Source organism: Ambystoma mexicanum, chromosome 4q, assembly GCF_040938575.1.
Source record: "Ambystoma mexicanum isolate Mex_15411 chromosome 4q, UKY_AmexF1_1, whole genome shotgun sequence".
In the NCBI taxonomy this organism is placed as follows: domain Eukaryota; kingdom Metazoa; phylum Chordata; class Amphibia; order Caudata; family Ambystomatidae; genus Ambystoma; species Ambystoma mexicanum.
This window is the reverse complement of record NC_090928.1, coordinates 634,698,233-634,717,398: the sequence shown is the minus strand read 5'-3', so window position 1 is coordinate 634,717,398 and position 19,166 is coordinate 634,698,233. Positions and strand designations below refer to the sequence as shown.

The following is a 19,166-nucleotide window of genomic DNA, read 5'->3' as shown; positions in this document are numbered from 1 at the left end:
GGTCCTTCCTAAAGCTTCAGACAGAGGTGATATATGATATGATATATGTTATTTATAACGCACTTAATACCGAGAGGTTTCTAAGCACAGACCCGGGGATTGAACCTGTGGTGCTCCGTGTAGTTTCGCTTCCAAGGCGAACACCTTGCCCTGAGCTATCCTCCTGCCATCCCATCCTTACATCGTTTAGGGAAATACGAACAAAATTAAATAACATTTTATGCAGGCTGCTTTCAAGAACAGATGAGAATCCTCCCTTCCGCCGCCCTGGGGTTTACTGGACCGCACCATAGCCATAAAAGTAGAGGAAGTAATTTGTCTGTGTATTCCCTCGATATAGCACTTTCTACTCTAGTTATATGCTCTCTTTCCCCAGGGACAAAAGACCAGAAGGTCCTGGACTCTTTGGCTAATAGAGCACAATTGAAATACTCCCAGCCACGATCCTTGGTGCAACATTTCGTGGCACGCACTGCTTCGAGATACTGCTTTTTAACAATCTGAACCAATGGATAAATCAACCCACCTCCTGGTTTCATTTTGCTTACTGCCTAAGAATTCCCCCTTCTTAAACAGTTGCTGTCAAACCATTGAACCTCAGAGGCAAGTGGAGATGACAAGACTTTCAAGAGTGTCTAAGAGCGCTCCACCAGTATCAAGAACATCATGCATAGCTCTTGGTTTCATGTGCCCCTACACTTCTTTATCCAGGATCAACTCAATATTGGGCAAATTGGCAGAAAACACAACGTTTCAGAGTGCTCTTTAAATGCTACCTGATCACCGATCCCACCCAATACATTTAAGGCTTTTTCAGGTTTTCATATGTTATTCTGGTGTTTCTATGTCTGGTGGACAAAAGGACTTTAGCAAGACAGTAACCACTTTTGTAGGCCCACAAACCCGCAATGAGGCTAATGAGGGGACTCTGTTGTGAGGGCTGAAATCTGGTGTTGGCAGCGGATTGTACCCATCTAATACCATGTCAAGGATTTTTGAATGAGAATCCTTGCAAGGATCATGACTCTCTGCCATGGCCACTGCCTAATGGCAACAATGGATGACAGTTCTTGTATTACAGCCTGGTTCACCTCAGGCAGGGGCAGTATAGGACACCTTTAAGTGCAAGCTTTGGCTCGTAGGACATCTATAGGGTGATGGGCCTAGCATAAATGCTCTTAAACGTAGCAGAACATATGCTTCACATCACAACTCCTTTTCACAAACAAGAGGTGAGAGAAACTTCCAACAGGTAAGAGATCCTAGATAGGGTGTCTCCTTCACAAGCCATCAACACTGTTTGTATTTGCTTCAGGCAAACAGGTTGTATGAGGAGGTTGGAGTAGGACTAGCACTACACTCCTCAAAGCAGTGGCAATATTTCCCTTCTTAGTCTTCCAGGTGGAGCCCTCATGTATGATCAGCGCTGCTACTTTGTTTATTTTGAATAAACATAGGCCCCTCTAATACAATGTTGCTGTGCAGTAGCAAAGCCAGAGTTCGCGCAGACTTCTCATGAGATGTAATGTTGTAGGGTGTAATGAACTCATCGTGGCAACAGTAAAGACAGACAAGTGATCACAGTTTAAGGGAGTTTATTAAACTGTATAATGGGTGAGTGAAACGCCTAATCTAAACCTAAATCTAAGATGAGAGCAAGCTACGACCAACAAACAATAATAAGGCAGTCGTAGTGGCGTCTTGTAAAAATAAAAGGGGCCTATATAAAAAAAAACGATTGCCAATCCTTACTACTAACTTACAAGATGGTGTGGGATCATGTTCACTACAAAAGAAAGACGTGTTCACAAAATGATAAGTCAAGATGGTATGGCTGGGGTCTCACTTCTCCACGCTTTCAGCATGGGACAAGGCAGAACTTTCGAGCACAGCACACTCCTAGGCCTCGCCAGCACGTGGTTACAGCTCCTTTCAACGATGCCAGGACCTTCTGGGGCCAAGTCTCTTTTCTGTAAAGTCTCTTGCCTTAGAAGGCCTGATGGACCATAAACAACAAACAAAGTGTCTTCAATAACTCTTCATGTGGGGCGATTACTCTTTGCCTTTGGAGCCCCCTCAACCGGGCTTCGATCCTTCACTCAGTCTTCGCCTCCCTCAGTCAAGTTCACTACGACCTATCATTCAAAACGTAACATTCAAAAGTCTCAATGTCTTTTTAAACGACTATTCACCGTGGGCATCCCTCAGCCGGGTTCACACTTGTCGCCACAATGTTCACGGGTTTATCACTGTTTACCTCCAATTCGCAGGCATCCCTCAGTCGGTTTCACATAGCTATTCTGTTATTTGTTCACTTAATCAGAAAGCGGGGTTCCCTTCCCCAAGCTTTCTCTTGGCATCCCTCTGTCGTGTTCATACTTGCCACTGTTCACAAGACAGTCCTTCTAGACCCCTTCATTCTTCCCTTTATCCTAAGTCTGTGTTTCAGCCTCCCAGCCAGGCTTTATACAGTTCTATTAATGATACAATGTTCTTGGGTGTTTTACTGGTTACCCTGATTCGTAGGTATCCCTCAATCGGGATCATCTTTGTCCCAGTAACACTGACCACCTTATTTTATTAATGTGCCAAAGACTTGATGGTAGGAGGGATTTTGCTCGACCCTCGTATGACCACTTTGACACCTCACCATGGCCTCTCCTAAGGCCTCTTGGTTCTTGTAGTTTCAAAGCAAAAACAAAGAGGTGATGGCTGGAAGGTTTAGAATGAATCTTAACCACTGCATTGCTCTGGGCAACCCTGCAGACCATCGTTCTTCACCTGCCAAGCCATTACAGAAGGGGAAAGACCATATGCAAATCAGGCTTGGCCCCATCCCAAAAGGGGCAGTCCAGGCCGAACTGTTAGGTCACATACCTTCTGCACGATACCACAAGCATCCCCAAACATGTTTCAGCCTTGTTGGGCCTCATCAGTGAGGAGTAGCTTGGGTCTCTAGGCCCAGCAGGCACGGGACCCACGTCTAGGCATACCCGTCCCACTCGGGGTGACAAAGCAAAAACAAGGAGGTGATGGCTGGATCTTGTAGTTTCAAAACAACCAAAAAAAAAAGGCTCCAGTCAGAGTCCTTCGAATGAGCACCCCCGCAGATCACTCTGCTTCTGGACCTTTAATTGGGTTTCTTTAAAGTTCAACTACACAAGTTCTTGGTTCAAACAAAGTTGCCGCATGCAACCTTGGGCCGGGCACAGTTCGGATTACTATCAGTCTTCTTCGACTCACCGGCTGTGCGGAATTGTTGGAGTTTCTTGTCTTGGGAGTCGAGGACGGCACCACGGCGGCAAGCGCTTCTCCCTGCTTTGGCTATCAGCATGTGAGGGCCCAGTGTGCCGTTCACACCTGTCGCACCACATGCCAGCTGAACTTCCCGTTCTTATGATTTCCTTTTTGGAGGACTCGCAGGTCTGAGTTGAAAGTGCAAGGGCAGTTCCCTCCGCCTCGTCCCTCCAGGTTTCGCCACCTTTCTCTTCTATTTGAACTGCCGGTCCGGAATAGCTGCTTTCTCGTGCGTTTGGCCTTGCTCGAAGTGTGCTCTCATGCTCTCTTTCATTCTTGTGGGGAAGGGAAGGGGCCGTCAGGTGTGCATAGTTATTGTCGATTGCCAGACTTTGCCTGACCCTTGTGTTGGAACATGTCAGGTAAAAGGTTCTGGTGTTAGTCCGTTGTCTGTCACAGTGTAAGAAAGTGTTCATGTCATAAATGGGTGTCGGGGTAAGGACTTCTGAACATCCTATGGAGCAGTATGGAGAAAAGGTGTTCTAAAGAAGTGGGTACCGCGTCTCACCCGTTGGTGTCCCACTTAAACTCCCCGAGAACCCCTCATCCAGGTGATCCTCCCCCACTGGTCTGCCCCCAGGAACTTGATCCAATAGCGATGGCTGTGTCCTGGCTACCTGGATGACAGATCGCCCAGGGACTAGTGAGACCCTGTCAGGTTTCTCACAAGGGGTATTATCAGAACTTTCAGGGAAGAGCTGAAGATAGTTTCCAGAGCTATACCTCAGTCTGCACTCGGAAGAACTTAATTTACTCAAAGAAATCTAGCAATACAAAAAATATGCCATATTACATTTCTGCAGCTGAAACCAGGCAGTCATAAGATTTCTCACATAAGTTCATGCTATAATCTTGTGTCGGCGCACATCTAATCAGGCAGTGTCCATCTAGGTGTCTTTTCCTTCCTACAAAAGGCACTTCAATGCTGTGATGTTTACTTTCAGACAAAATCAGGTTATATCTGGTTCCAAACCACACTACCTCCAAAAGTGTACAACACAGAAAGGCTTACCTTGGTAATGTGGTCGAAATGCCGGAGCATACTGTACTGCTTTGGCTGCATCCGAGCTTCAAAGTGGGCCCGGATAATGGGAACGTAGTGCACAATCAGCTGCAAGCAGCGGGAGGAAAGCGCTACAAAATACAAAGGCACCCATATGTTAAGAAACATTGCGAAGTACATAAAGATGATCATGTTCTTCAAACAGTGCTTTGCTTTGACTTGGCAATCGATTACTTGTTCTGGTTTTAAACACAAAAGGGCAAAGTTTCGTGGAAACGTTACTCACCTTCTGTAACTCTTTTTCCAATGGACTTACATTTGTGCTATTGCTACCATCATCCTGTAGCAGAAATGGAAATGGCATCTCGCTAATGAAAATTCAGACACCAGGAAATGTCACTTTTGCACATTCGTAGCTCTACTCGCTTCAGTCCGACAAGGAACAATATGTTTCCTTTACAGTCACTGTGAACCTTTTCCTTCAGTTCTGTATGCAGTAGGGTGACCAAAAGCAATAACCGGGCAACAGCAGAGTCCCAGAAGGTTGTTGGAAGAGGTTAACAAATCACTTGGAGAATGAGAACACTAGAGTTACAATGTCAGAAAAATTCCCTTTACTTTAACATATTATGCCTTTCTGCTAACATCCCCTGAATACAGATGATCCAACAGGGAAAATCGGTCCATGCAATCAGGTGCATAGATTTTGTGAGATACAAGGAACACAAGGAACATCTGCACCACCGATTTGCTGCCAAGAAGCATCATTTTCACAACAAATGTGAGGGTAAACCATGACTGCACTGCAAATATACCAACAGGGGACACGTTTCTGTCAGGGAACAGAATACTTAATTTCACTACCTCAATTCCAGTGTACATGTCAATTCACCTCCATATTCTTTACCTTAGAAATATCAAGTAGTAAGAGCCTGGACATATTTTTACACTTCTGTGATGCCAGGGCACCACACCTGTCCCAGGGTGTGGGACACTCTTGCAAGTGGTGTTGCTGTGCCCATATTGTACTGTGATTTCCATCCAATATACATCCCTTTATATCACACGTATGAACATTAAGAGGTGAATAAAGGAGGAGGAATAAAAAATCTACAAAGTAAATAAACAGGATATCCATTAGAACCACATTTACCCAAGGTAAGCACATGTTTAAAGAAATCCATTTCCTCTGCAGGTTCTTAACATTTGAACAATTTCCCAGCAATATCTAGCATATTTACCACAATAAAGAATGGGCTATCAACCACTGATCTTCCAAACAATGCCTTCACTCCAGCAGCATAGTGAAGGCAACTATGCTCTGAGAATGCAGGCAGAGAATAGGTTCCTACCAAACATATTACTCTGGGTATGGCAGACCCATGATCCCAATGCTTTGGAGATGGAGTAAGCTTTTGGTACGATTGTGAAGACCTGCACAATTCTGGCGGCACCTGTATGTTTATTGCCCTTGACACTCCAAATTCCTTTACCAGTCCACCTCATCCTAGTTTCACGTAGGAGTGGCGGTGAGAGCTGGGTTTAAGAACTGGCTGCCATATTAGAAGATTCAGACAATGACAGAATGAAGAAAGTATATTAGTACTCCCGGAGAGGGAGGTCAGGGAGCAACCCAGCCAATCAAAAAGCTCGGAATGCAGGATTTACCTCATGGTATTGCCAGCATTCCGAGCCTACTCAGAAACCTCAACAAATTCCACCTCCCCCACCCACTCCAACCCAGACCTCACTTACCTGCAGCTGCCTTGTCCCTCGTTGGCACACAGAGTACTTGGCTCTGGCTTTTCCAGCTGCAGCAATGGCAACCATTGAAAAGGAGAAGGCGCTACTTGTAGTTCCCATCTCCCTTTTCCTTCGTGGGCATCTTGTTTTGTAGTTTTTGTAAGTTGAAGAACTGCAACCACTCAAACTATTGGCAGCCCGGAAAAAGCATGCTGGGATGCTAATAGCAATAAACCCCTCTGTGAGGGGGGCATTGCCAGGTGAGGTAATGGTCCAGAACCAAGTTAAGGCTTTTGCTTCACTCAGGAGTGTGATACGACCATGGGACATTACTTGAACCAGTAATGCCCTGGCATGTCGGGTCCATTGCTTAGAGTGGAATCCTCCAACCCCAGAGGACAGATCGCAAAGGGAATGGGCAGAGAATGTTCATAAGGATCTACAGATGACTTGGACGATACGAAATGGGATAAAGCATTGTTTATGCTGAATTGATTATAAAAAAGTTATATTGAGAAAGCTGCTCAGAATGTGGAGTCAAGCCAAGTTGGAGGAAGTAACAGAAAAAGTGTAAACTGGACGCTTTGCTCCATGAGTGCCCCTACCTAGCAGACGTGTTGGATGTCACAAGGCACAGGAGAAGGTCAAGTTGTTGTGAAAGGGCCAGAGACCGGACCCTGTCGAGAAGGGGTGGAGCCCCCTCTCAACCTGGGTCAGGAGGCCTATCAGGTGGTTTCTCAGAGCCATCCCTGCCCTAGAGCAGGACTGTGGGAGTGTTCATTCAACTTGTGTCCTGCTAAGTGAACTCAGTACTACCTTTTCTTGCCCCATACCTGTGATAAGCAATGCTGGCCAGTAGTTCTCTTCAGTCGTTCTATAGGACTACATTACTTAGAAGGCCCGGCGGAGGAGGAAAGAGTGAGCAACCCAGACGAGCGAGAGCTGGTGAGGTACTGCAAAAAAGCAGAGTGATTCATACATGAACCCGGCAATCCAGACGCTCTATGTAACATGGACTGTGAACTTGATTGTACTTCAGCAGGCGAGAAGAGCAGACACCAAACCAGCAATACATGCGCTCAGTTATGATACGAACCTTGGAAGTGACTACACTTTTAGCAAGGTGCTATCATCAAACAAACAAGAAGGTGGGGTGGACTTACCATTACATTTGGTTGCATACCTGTAGTCCTGCCGATGGGGAGAAGGAAGCCAGCATTTGCCCAGGGAACCAGCTGAGGGAGCGACCCAATGGAAGGGGAGGATAAAAAGGGCACATGAAACCAACCAGTCAGTGTAGGTTGTTCGGGTGAGCTCATGGGAAGAGGACCAAAAGACCAAGCATAGGCACGTTTAGGAGAACTGTTTAAAGTGTGTGCAAGATCAGGAATACAAGGTGAGTGAGACTAACATAAGGAGAATAAGGGGTGAATGAGATTGAATGGGAACGAGACAGCAAAAAAGGGTGAATGTGGGAGATGGTGTGGGTGGAATGTAATAGGGAGGGGAGAGTCGCAGGGAGGGGAGAGTAGCGGAGCGGGGAGAGTAGCAGAGAGGGGAGGGGAGCAGAGAGGAAAGGGGAGTAGAGAGGGGAGGGGAGCAGAGAGTAGCAGAGCAGAGAGGGGCGGCGACAGTAGCAGAGCAGAGGAGCGGCGACAGTAGCAGAGCAGAGAGGGGCGGAGACAGTAGCAGAGCAGAGAGGGGCGAAGATAGTAGCAGAGCAGAGAGGGGCGAAGATGGTAGCAGAGCAGAGAGGGGCGAAGACAGTAGCAGAGCAGAGAGGGGCGAAGACAGTAGCAGAGCAGAGAGGGGCGAAGACAGTAGCAGAGCAGAGAGGGGCGAAGACAGTAGCAGAGCAGAGAGGGGCGGCGACAGTAGCAGAGCAGAGAGGGGCGGCGACAGTAGCAGAGCAGAGAGGGGCGGCGACAGTAGCAGAGCAGAGAGGGGCGGCGACAGTAGCAGAGCAGAGAGGGGCGGCGACAGTAGCAGAGCAGAGAGGGGCGGCGACAGTAGCAGAGCAGAGAGGGGCGGCGGCAGTAGCAGAGCAGAGAGGGGCGGCGACAGTAGCAGAGCAGAGAGGGGCGGCGACAGTAGCAGAGCAGAGAGGGGCGGCGACAGTAGCAGAGCAGAGAGGGGCGAAGACAGTAGCAGAGCAGAGAGGGGCGAAGACAGTAGCAGAGCAGAGAGGGGCGAAGACAGTAGCAGAGCAGAGAGGGGCGAAGACAGTAGCAGAGCAGAGAGGGGCGAAGACAGTAGCAGAGCAGAGAGGGGCGAAGACAGTAGCAGAGCAGAGAGGGGCGAAGACAGTAGCAGAGCAGAGAGGGGCGAAGACAGTAGCAGAGGAGAGAGGGGCGGCGACAATAGCAGAGGAGAGAGGGGCGGCGACAGTAGCAGAGGAGAGAGGGGCGGCGACAGTAGCAGAGCAGAGAGGGACGGTGACAGTAGCAGAGAAGAGAGGGGCGGCACAGTAGCAGAGCAGAGAGGGGCGGCTGTTAGGCAGAAACCTGTGCAGTTCCCTTAGGGACCACTGCAAAAGATTTAGGACTACAGGTGGTTGGTAGTAAACCCAATTGGTAGCAGTCTGTACCACTCAGATTTACCTGGTAGCTGTGGCTGAGCAGTCAGACTTCTCTCAAGATGAGTTAGGCAGTATATAGAGTATACACAATAGGTACAAAGGTACAGTAGTACAAGCAAACACTGACCAGAGCTTTGGTGTAAAAGTATATAATTATTTATTTAAAGACACACTTGTAAATTACACTAGCACAAAGAGAGGTAAATAAATTCAACACACAGTCACTATTATATATATACAACCCTAATTACTTATTAGACAAGTCTTAATGAGAAACAACACTTATTTTCAGACAGAGGTGAGCCCTTAACATAAGATGGCACTCTAATAAGTTGTTAAAAAGGGAGGGAAAAAGGCAGAGTTATGAAAGCACACAAATTTCAATACTTTTCAAAGAACCACAGTAAGGCAGGTTAGCCAAAGTCTACTGGGGAACAAGGAAGTTAAAATGCCAGGCCCACTCTTAGAGAGAGCAGGCGGAATGTGTCCAGGATCACACAGTGGGGTTATGCCCAAAGAGTCTTTGTAGAAAGTTTGCAAAAGATTGAAATCAAGTCAGGAAAAGTTAGTTAACGGGTACCAGGCTAGCCCAGGTTAGAAAGTCGAGGAGTTACTGTCACCCCGAACGATGTGTCGCAAGGGAAGCCAGGCGGGACACAGTACCTGAAAGTGGGAAGAACGCTCCAGCGGGGGCAGTTGTTCCTGGCAGCGGGCGCAAGTCGGTGTTTCGTCCAGAGGAAGAGGAGGTCTCGACGTGGAGGAAAGCTGAAGGTCGTTGCGCTGCCAGGGAAGAAACCAGCCGCGGAGATTCCGGGTTACAAGGTACCACCCTGTTCTTCGCGGTAGTGGTGATCCGTGGTTTTCCGGTTTCCTGGGTGCTTGGCAAAGGGCAAGGCGGCCACGAGATGGTCCAGGAAGGCGAAAAGACGGGCAAACTGGTTATCCCCACCAGTCAAAGGAAGAAGGCTCTCCGGGCTGGAGATCTCCTCTGTCGTCGGGAAAAGTGGTGAGACGGTGTCATGCCTGCGCCATGGGCGCATACATCAACGATCAATATGGACCTTATTTCCCATTTGCGAAACTTTGGTGCTTTTCTATTTTTCCCAACGAACTACACTTACCACAATGCACTTGGCTATAACCATCTTTTCCTGGCCATTTCTATTCGCCACCTTCGGAACTACAATCCCCAGAAGCCCTAGGGATCTCTGCTTCCACCAGCTCAGGAACAGAGAGGGAGGTGGCCGATTGTCTGCAGGTGTGCTTAGCCAGGTGCGACCAATTAGCCTTCCTCTGTGCTGGGCTGGGCGGTATAAAAGCTGCTGCCTGCAGGAGCTCAGTCTCTTGCATTAGGAGTCTTTCCGGCACCTTGTTGCTTTGAGCTACGGATTTTGTTTGCGGTTCCTCCTTACTCCGACTTTGGATCCGGTGCCCTGCCGGACTCTCTGCTTTGCAGCCGATCAAGCTCTGCTGCTTTCCAGCCTCCGCCCTTGTCCTGCCGGGCTCTCTGCTTTGCAGCCGATCACTCTCTGCTGCCTTCCAGCCTCCGCCTTTGCCCTTTCGGGTTTCTGCCTTGCAGCCGATCACGCTCAGCTGCTACCTTCCACCATGGTCTTCCAGGCTCCTGCCCTGCAGCCCGCCTCACTCCGGTTGCCTATAGCCCTTGTCCTCTGGGCTCCCTGCTCTGCAGCCTGCCTCACTCCGGCTGCCTACAGCCCTTGTCCTCTGGGCTCCCTGCTCTGCAGCCTGCCTCACTCCGGCTGCCTTCAGCCCTTGTTCTCTGGGCTCCCTGCTCTGCAGCCTGCCTCACTCTGGCTGCCTACAGCCCTTGTCTTCTGGGCTTCCTACCTTGCAGCTTACAGTCCTCTGCAGCCTTCTACAGTCAGCAGCCATGCTCCTCTGAGCTTACTCGTTGCTGCCCGGTAATTCTGGCTCCTTGCCGCGCAGCCTGCTTCTCTCCGCTGCCAACAGCCCTTGTACTCGGGGCTTCCTACCTTCCTACCTCCGCTGCTTGGTACCTACCTTTGTCCACTGGGTTCTCAGCCTAGCAGCCCTCTACAGTCCTCTGCAGCCTTCTACGGTCAGCGGCCCTGCCCCTCAGGGCTCACTCCTTGCTGCCCGGCCCTTCTGGGTTCCTTGCCGTGCAGCCTGCTTTACTCCGCTGCCCTAAGCCCTTTCCCTCTGGACACTCTACCTTACAGCCCTGCTCCTGTGGGCTTGCTCATTGCTTTCCTGCTCCTCTGAGCTCTCAACCTTGCTCCTTACTGTCCTCTGCTATCCAATCCTGTTACACGACTTTCCCTTCATTTCCTTCTGCTAGTTTGCTATCAACTTCCTTTTCCTGGATTTGTCTGCAAGTATCTTCTCTTGTACTGTTTGTAGACCCTTTTGTACAGAGCTTGTCTGTTGGTTTCCACCAGGCAACCTCTGCCCCTTCCCTTGTCTCGTTTCTACGTTACAGCCACCCATAGCTGTTGTTCCAAGTCATGAGCAAACAGCGTGGGCCTCTGTTATAGCAAACTGTGCAGAAGGCTAGAGTTTTTCCTAAGGTCCGTGGAATACTCTTTTCCTATATCTGCATACACCCCTAGAGGGAATCCATTCTGTTGTACCTTATTCCTTGCTACACTTGGCTACTCTTCGTTCTCATTACTTTCAGCTGTGTGTACACTATTCTGTCCACCTTACTTCGGCACAACCACCCGAAACCCTTCCTGGATGTCCTGTGCCTCTCTTTACAGGGTGTCATCCCGTGACAGACGGTTCCGCAGGGCTCCACCGGTGGTGTCATCGTTGCAGGTCGGCTCGGCTTCTCCCTCCTCGGATTCTTTAGGTCCTGTGGCGACTTCTGAAGTTCCAGTCCCCAAAGCCCTGCTTTTATGCAGAAAACCCCCATTCATTCAGCCTAGCTGCCAATCAAACATGCTAAGTGGTGAGCCGGGCGGCTCACCACTTGGGCCAATCACACAAGAGTGCGACTTGAGTTGCCGAGACAACTCAGTCCAGGGTGCCTAAACCCCCTCCCACACCCCCTGTGGTACCCAGACAGAGTGGCACCACTTTTGGAGGCTTCTGTGGAGAAAAATTACCAACCAGTAAATTAATATTAATTTAATAAACCGGCGGTATGTTCGAGGCTATGTTAAAAAGTGGTAGCCTCGAACAATGGGAAAATCCCATAGGGATATATTCGAGGTTGAATATAAAAAGTAGTATCCACTGCCACCAGCCAAAACTCGGTCGGGGGGGACTGGACAGTGACCCCTTGAACAACAGACCCCGGGGCAATCGAATTGCCCCGACCAGTATGTCCACAATAGGATGGTTTGTACTGGTTCTGTTCACAATTTGAGACTAGTAAAGCCAATGGTGACTTTACATGCCCTGGGAGACAGTAGTCAATCCCAGGGTATGGAGCCTATGTTTGGGGGTCGCTACGACACCCCTGGGTTACGTACGGAGGGTGCTGTGTAACCCACATACCAAAAACACATGAAGCCCTATGGGGTAAAGGACCCCATAGCCCATAAAACACATACAAGGTCAAAGGAACACCTCAAATCATGTCTAAGAGTGGGAGGAAGAGAGTCTCACTCTTAGCAGGAGAAAAAAATAAACCCCAAAAATCCAGCAAAGCTGCTGGGGGACTCACTAGGTTTGGGAAATTAGCCTTTACAGAGAATTCTCCCTAACAGCGGCGACAGTAGCAGAGCAGAGAGGGGCGGCGACAGTAGTAGAGCAGAGAGGGGCGGCGACAGTAGTAGAGCAGAGAGGGGCGGCGACAGTAGCAGAGCAGAGAGGGGCTGCGACAGCAAGGCGGGGAGAGTAGCAGAGCAGAGAGGGGCGGGGAGAGTAGCAGAGCAGAGAGGGGCGGGGAGAGTAGCAGAGCAGAGAGGGGCGGGGAGAGTAGCAGAGCAGAGAGGGGCGGGGAGAGTAGCAGAGCAGAGAGGGGCGGGGAGAGTAGCAGAGCAGAGAGGGGCGGGGAGAGTAGCAGAGCAGAGAGGGGCGAAGACAGTAGCAGAGCAGAGAGGGGCGAAGACAGTAGCAGAGCAGAGAGGGCGAAGACAGTAGCAGAGCAGAGAGGGGCGAAGACAGTAGCAGAGCAGAGAGGGGCCGGGAGAGTAGCCGGGAGAGTAGCAGAGCAGAGAGGGGCGGGGAGAGTAGCAGAGCAGCGGGGTGGGGAGAGTAGCAGAGGCAATATGTGCCTAGGTCAACCAGTGAAGGGTTTTAGAGACATCCAGGTTCCCTTCATATTATTGGCCCAGACTATATCCCTCATCCACTGGCCCTTCTTTAGAGCTTTTCAATGCGTCCAGCGACTGAGTATACATCTCTTTGGCAGGAGGAAACAAATTAAGTAGTCTGCATGTATGCTTGGAATGCACATCATATTGACCAAACAAACATAGCGCTGGCGTGGGTTGTAAACAGGTGAAAGTGTGGCACATAGCTCCCTCCAAAATTTGAGTAAACGAGGGCAGGTATTCGGACACTGCCAGACTTAATTTCATTGGTGTATGGTGTGCACAACTCCTGTGCTTGAGCATTTGGAGCACTGCGCCTTCAAGGCTCTTCAATCATAAATGGCCCTGGAAAGGAAGCGGGCGAAGTGCAGGAAGTGTGCCGGTGTTCAAGGGAGAGGCGGGTGAGCTGGTCCTGGCTTTTGGGCACTGACTTATTCCCCCCCTCACATATTGGGTGACTTTAGCACTCGCCACCGGAAAGCAGCAGCTTCTGTCCGCAATTCGTGCGGCCAGTGGGAACTACATGGAAAAGAGCTTAAGGTAGGACCCACAGGATTAACTTTAATGGTTGACTGTTTCGGGTCGCTGGAATTCTATTTTTGAGCTTGCTTACACACCATTCTTAATGTTTAGTTTACGGCTTTTTTTTCGGGAGTGACTGTGGGCTTGGCCTTGGAGCTCCCGTGCACAGCCAAAATATATTTATTACAGCATTGTTTTCATAACCCACAAACTTTATTGTTGGAACATTTCCCTTCTTCTTTTATGACATCTTGGACCTTCTTCATAATAGCGACTGTGGGTTTGGCATCTTGGAGCTCTAATTGTTTGTATGTTCATTTATAAGGCGCGCCAGACCCGAGGGTATCAAGGCGCAACAGTACAGAATATGCAAGGCTTCGGTTACAGGGTCACATAGTATGCAAAGCAGAGGTGTATATACATTGCAATAGTGGGTCAAATAAGTAGATACATATAATAAAACGTACATGCTAGACAAATAGAAACATATATATGGGATACATTACTCACCGTAATCGTATTTCTGATGCTTGTATCTGCTTAGATCCACATGCTGTGCATAGGCCGACATCTGGTGGAAGCTGCGGAGTATTACAGTTTGTTTTTCGAAACTCGAAAAGGGGCGTTGAAATAGGGCGTGCCAGTAATACTATCCCTAGTGTGACGTCCCCTGTACCCATGATCCCTCACGCGTGTAGGACCCTCAGATTGTATTTTTTCTGACATGAGGTAGCATGAGGAGTAGCGTGAATACAGAGCATCCAAGCAGATAAGATAGATAAGACTACAAGCATCCATGCGCCTTCTCTCAGAGGGGTGGAAGGGTGGGCGCATGTGAATCTAAGCAGATACAAGCATCAGAAATACGATTACGGTGAGTAATGTATCCCTTCTGAGGCTTGTGGAATCTGCTTAGATCACATGCTGTGCAGAGATTAGCGAGCAGTGTTAGAAGAAGGAAGTGGGATGTCAAAAGGGTCATGAACGAACAAATGTCTTAGAACCACTTGTCCCACTTGAGTATCTGTCTTGGAATGAGTGGTCAATGCAGTAGTGCTGAGTAAAGGCGTGGACAGAGATCCATGTAGCTGCTTTGCAAATACTGTCTAAGGGGACATTTGCAATGAAAGCCAGAGTGGCTCCACTACCTCTTGAAGAGTGGGCCCTTGGCGTAAAAGGCAGTGTTTTATCTGAAAGGGAATAGCACAGTTGGATAATCTGACTATCCACCTAGAGATGGCATTTCTAGCAATGCAATCTCCTTCTCTGCCTGGCGCTATGGAGACGAACAGTTGAGATGTCTTTCTTAGCAGTCTGGTCTTGTCTACATAGTAGAGGACCGCCCTCCTCACATCTAGTGTGTGGAGTTTCACCTCAGCAGAGCTTTTGGGTTATTGGAAGAAGGCCGGTAGCTCAAAGGACTGGTTAACATGGCATTTGGAAATGAACTTAGGTGAAAAACTAGGGTGAGTGCGTAAAACCAGTTTGTCCTTATGTATAGTAAAGAAAGGATCCTGCACTGACAGCTTGAATTTCACTGACTTCCTATGGATGTGATGGCTACTAAGAAGGCAGTGTTTTAAGTCAGGTGTTTGAGACTGCATTTGTGCATGGGTTCAAAGGGAGGACTCATGAGTTTAGCAAAAACCACATTAAGGTCCCAACCTGGAGGTGGGTTAGAAATTGGAGTGTGAAGTCTTTTTACCCCTTCCATAAATGCTTTGACAACTGGCACCTTCCACCATGACACCTTGTTATGGAAAGTGGTATAGGCTGATAAAGCTGCCAGGTACACTTTAAGTGAGTTAAACACTAACCCTGCATCTAGTAGGTGGAGCATATAGGTGACCACACTAGAAGGAGTACAATCAACGGGGTTGATTTTCTTATTCTGGCACCAAATTACGAATCATTTCCATTTATCATAGTAACAGTGAGTGCCTCGTGTTTGGTTTTCTTGACTCTTTCAAGATATCCATACATCTTTGAGGTATATTGAGATGTCCGAACTCTAGGACTTCAAGAGCCATGCTGCCAAGTTCATCGAGTTGGGCTGAGGATGCACTGTTAGCCCCTCCTGCTGGGAGAGTAGGTTGTACCGGCAAGGGAGTTTGATAGGGTTGCACACCGCCAGTTTGCATAGGTGTGGATACCATGGTTGTCTCGCCCACAGATTGGGAGAACGAGTGCCTCCTTGTTAGTTTAAGTAAAATATTGCAGTTGTGCTGTCTGTTAGGATCTGAGCTGACTGGTTGGATAGGAGGGGTTTGAATGCCCGAAGCGGTCTGAAGACTGGCAGACGTTCTAGCAGATTGATGTGGCTCTGAGCCACTGAGTGAGACCAGAGACCCTGAGCTGTGTGGTGAAGGTAGTGAGCTCCCCACCCTGCCAGGGAGGCGTCTGTTGGGACGACGGCCTGTATCTCTGGGTTGTAGATGGGTTTCCCCTTAGTCAGATTTTCTCTTGTCCACCAGCGAAGACTCTGTACTAGTGTTGGCGAAACGATCACTAGATCGTCCCACTGATGACTTGCTTGAGACCACTGTTACGCCAACCATTCCTGCATGGGTCTCATGCGCAGGCGCGCATGGAACCAGGTAAATGCAAGATGCCATCATGCCGAGCAAACACATAGCTTTGCGCACCCTTATTTGGCGACCGGCCTGATATTGAGGAATTTGCAGCAACACATTTTGAATTCTTTCCTCTGATGGAAAAGCCAACCCCTCTTGGGTATTTAGGACAGATCTCTGGAACTGTTTTGAGGTGTTTGGCACCAGGCTTGACTTTTTCTCGTTGATTGAGAAGCCCAATTAGATGAGGAGGTTGAATGTTCTTTGGATGTTTAGCCGGCAAATTAGGGAGGACTCCCCTGTAATGAGCCAATCGTCCAGGTAAGGGTACACTGGGATTGCCTCCCTGCGTAGGTGCGCCGCCACCTCTGCCAGTACCTTGGTGAATACCCTTGGAGCCGAGGCTATTCCGAAGGGCAGCACCTTGAATTGGTAGTGCTGGCTGTCAATCTTGAAACGCAAGAATCTTCTGTGCGCTGGGAACATTGCAATATGAAAATAGGCATCTTTCATATCCAATGTTGCCATGGAATCCCCCTTTTTTAGGAGCGGGATTACCTCTTGTAGAGTAGTCATGCAGCATTTTTGTGGCTTGTCATACTTGTTTGCAGGTCGCAAATCTAATACTGGGCACATTGTCAGATCTTTTTTTGGCACAAGGAAGTAGGTTGAATAAATACCCCTGTTCACCTGGTTGACTGGGACGACTTCCATGGCGTCCTTTGCTAGCAGAACAGCGTTTTTGAGGAGGATATTTGATGTTCCAGCGAGTGTACATTCTGTCGTGGAGGATGGTCGTGGGGGCGCCGTAGCAACTCTATGCAGTATCCTCCGGACACTGTGGACAGCACCCATCTGTCCGAAGTGATCCCCTCCCATGCGTAGGTGAAGGTGGAAATGCGCCCCGCTACTGGGGATGCATGTGAGGGGACCTGAAGCAGAACGTCACCGCTTGTTGGGTGGTGTACCACCTCTGGCGGGGCTGCCTTTACCCCTACTGCGGCCCCTGCGCTGACCTCTGGGGAAGCCCTGTGAGGATTGGGATTGATCGTTACCCCATGAGGTTCCCTGATTCTGGTAATAGTTTGAACCCCTTTGGGAACCTTGGCCCCAAAATCAGCTAAACATTTTTAGGGTCTCAAACTCATCCTTTGCCGTCTTTAAAGCTTCCTCCACTGCCTTGCCGAATAGTACTTTCGGCTCCACAGGCATATCTATAAGGGTTGCTTGGGTTTCAGGTTTGAACCCTGACTGCCTCAGCCAAGCGTGATGCTTAATCACAGTGCCTTCGGCGATTAACCTTCCAGCATTATCTGCTGCATCAAAGTTTGTTTTTAGCATGCAGCCTGATACAGATCTTCCATCTGCTGCCAGTTGAGCCAACTGGCTCTTTAAGGGCTCGGGTGCGGGTATACCAAAGCGGATACCTCTTCCTACTGATGGCAATTGTAGCTTGCCAAAAGGGTGGCACTGTTGCAATCCGTGCCTGATTGGCAGACGTGGAGGCAACCTTTCTACCCAGAACGTACAGTCTTTTACTCTCCTTATCAGGAGGTGCTTCTGAAGAAGCAAGCGGTGTACCTACCATCTTTCTGGTGGTTGTTACTACCAGGGAATCGAGTTTTAATTGGCCCCTAATGTAGAGGGGATCGGAGGGTGCAGCCCGGAAAAATTTCTCCACTCGTGGGTAACTGCCCGAGTGAGATTAGGGGTTACCAGCGAGAGATCAATCCTACACTGAATGGATTTTAACAGAGGGATAGCCCGAGTAATGGCTCTCTTGTCTCCTAGGATTTCTTCAGCGAAATCCATGTCTTCTTGGACACCCTGTATGTCGATATGAAAATGTGGAAGCTGCCTTAGCCAGTACCTCATTGAGGAGAGGTTGATTATCAACAGGCGAGTCATGTACCGGGGGGTCTTTAGGAATCGGGGAGTCAAGACTGTAGGCTTCAGCCTCATCCTCCACCTCCACCTCCTGGTCCTCGTCATACCCATAATAAGAGACCCCTGTCTGGTCATCCACCATTTGTGGTTCTGTTTCATCACAATATGAATCAGGGTGGTAAGGTTCAACCCTAAAGGAGTCTGTGACCAAGCCCTGAGCCGGGGCGAGAGGAACTAGGTATTGCCTTAGACCCCAAAGGGGCAGAGGTAGCAGGGGTGTTAGAGTAACTATGAAAATAATTAGGGCCCTTTTCATGAATGACATCCTTCTCATTACCCTATCAATGTTTGCTGAGTTCCATTCTTTAGAGCTAGGAATCACAACAACATGTTCTGGTTCCTCATCAGTGCCCATTTCGTGAGCAGTGGGAGGAATGGGTTTACCTTTAGTGGTAGGATCTGAGACTTTGGACTTCCGTATTGATTTAGGGTCTTTTGCTTCTCCGTAGGAACATGGTGTTCTGAAGATGAATTTTTATGTTGTTTATCCCCCATCCCATGACTCGAGGAGTGTTTTCCAGTTTTTTTAGGGGCCTCCGAGGGATTCAACGCCTCGTGTCGAGATTCGGAGGTGGTATTCGAGGAAGGAGGTCAAATCTCGGGTGTAGACGCTACGTGTCTTGGCTGTGTAGTATAGAGGGCGGAATCGTCATCTGACTATCGGGCCTCGGGGACTATTGATAGTGCGACACCTTTATCAACCGAAGACGCTTGGCCTTTGTCATGAGGTGAAAGGAAACGCCCAGAGGACACAGATTCGTTGGACCGCTCTCTTGGTGTCTTCCGTTGCCGATCGCTCGACACGCGTGTTGAGTCACTGCCGGGGCTGATGTGCTTAGTGGGGGTCGTATGTGTAGGGCTTTTTCTGCCAGGTGTTGTCCCCACAACGTGGCTGCCGGCCAGTCCTTCAGGGTCGGGGGCCTGCGCGTGGATGTCCGAAGTCACCGCTCTGCCCTCGCCGTCCGATTCGGTGGCGTTGCTGCCATCGCTGAATGTCCCCTCTACTTCCATGGCCTCGGGCTGCCTGGCGTAGTGGGCCCAGCGTTTAGTGGAGCGGTCTTGAAGGGTTTTCGGCTTGAAGAGCTTGCAAGCTCAACAGGTACTCTCGGGATGGTCTTGTGGGAGACACAGATTGCACGTATTGTGCTTGTCCACCCAGGGAAACTTCCTGCTACACTTTGGGCAGAATTTGAATGGAGTACTCTCCATATGTTACAAAATGGCAGTGGGCGGGTATATGTACGATAAGGTGGGAAAGA

At 49.1% G+C, this 19,166-nt stretch overlaps 1 protein-coding gene across 2 annotated transcripts in view; it reads right to left on the bottom strand.

The window, feature by feature from the left end:
• VPS54 (VPS54 subunit of GARP complex) overlaps positions 1 to 19,166 on the bottom strand; it is a 2,536,401-nt gene that overhangs the window by 382,925 nt on the left and 2,134,310 nt on the right. For both annotated transcript variants that reach the window (XM_069608186.1, XM_069608187.1), the window contains one exon: positions 4,310 to 4,431. In XM_069608186.1, coding sequence (XP_069464287.1) covers positions 4,310 to 4,431 — 122 coding nt within the window. The remainder of the gene's footprint in view (positions 1 to 4,309; positions 4,432 to 19,166) is intronic.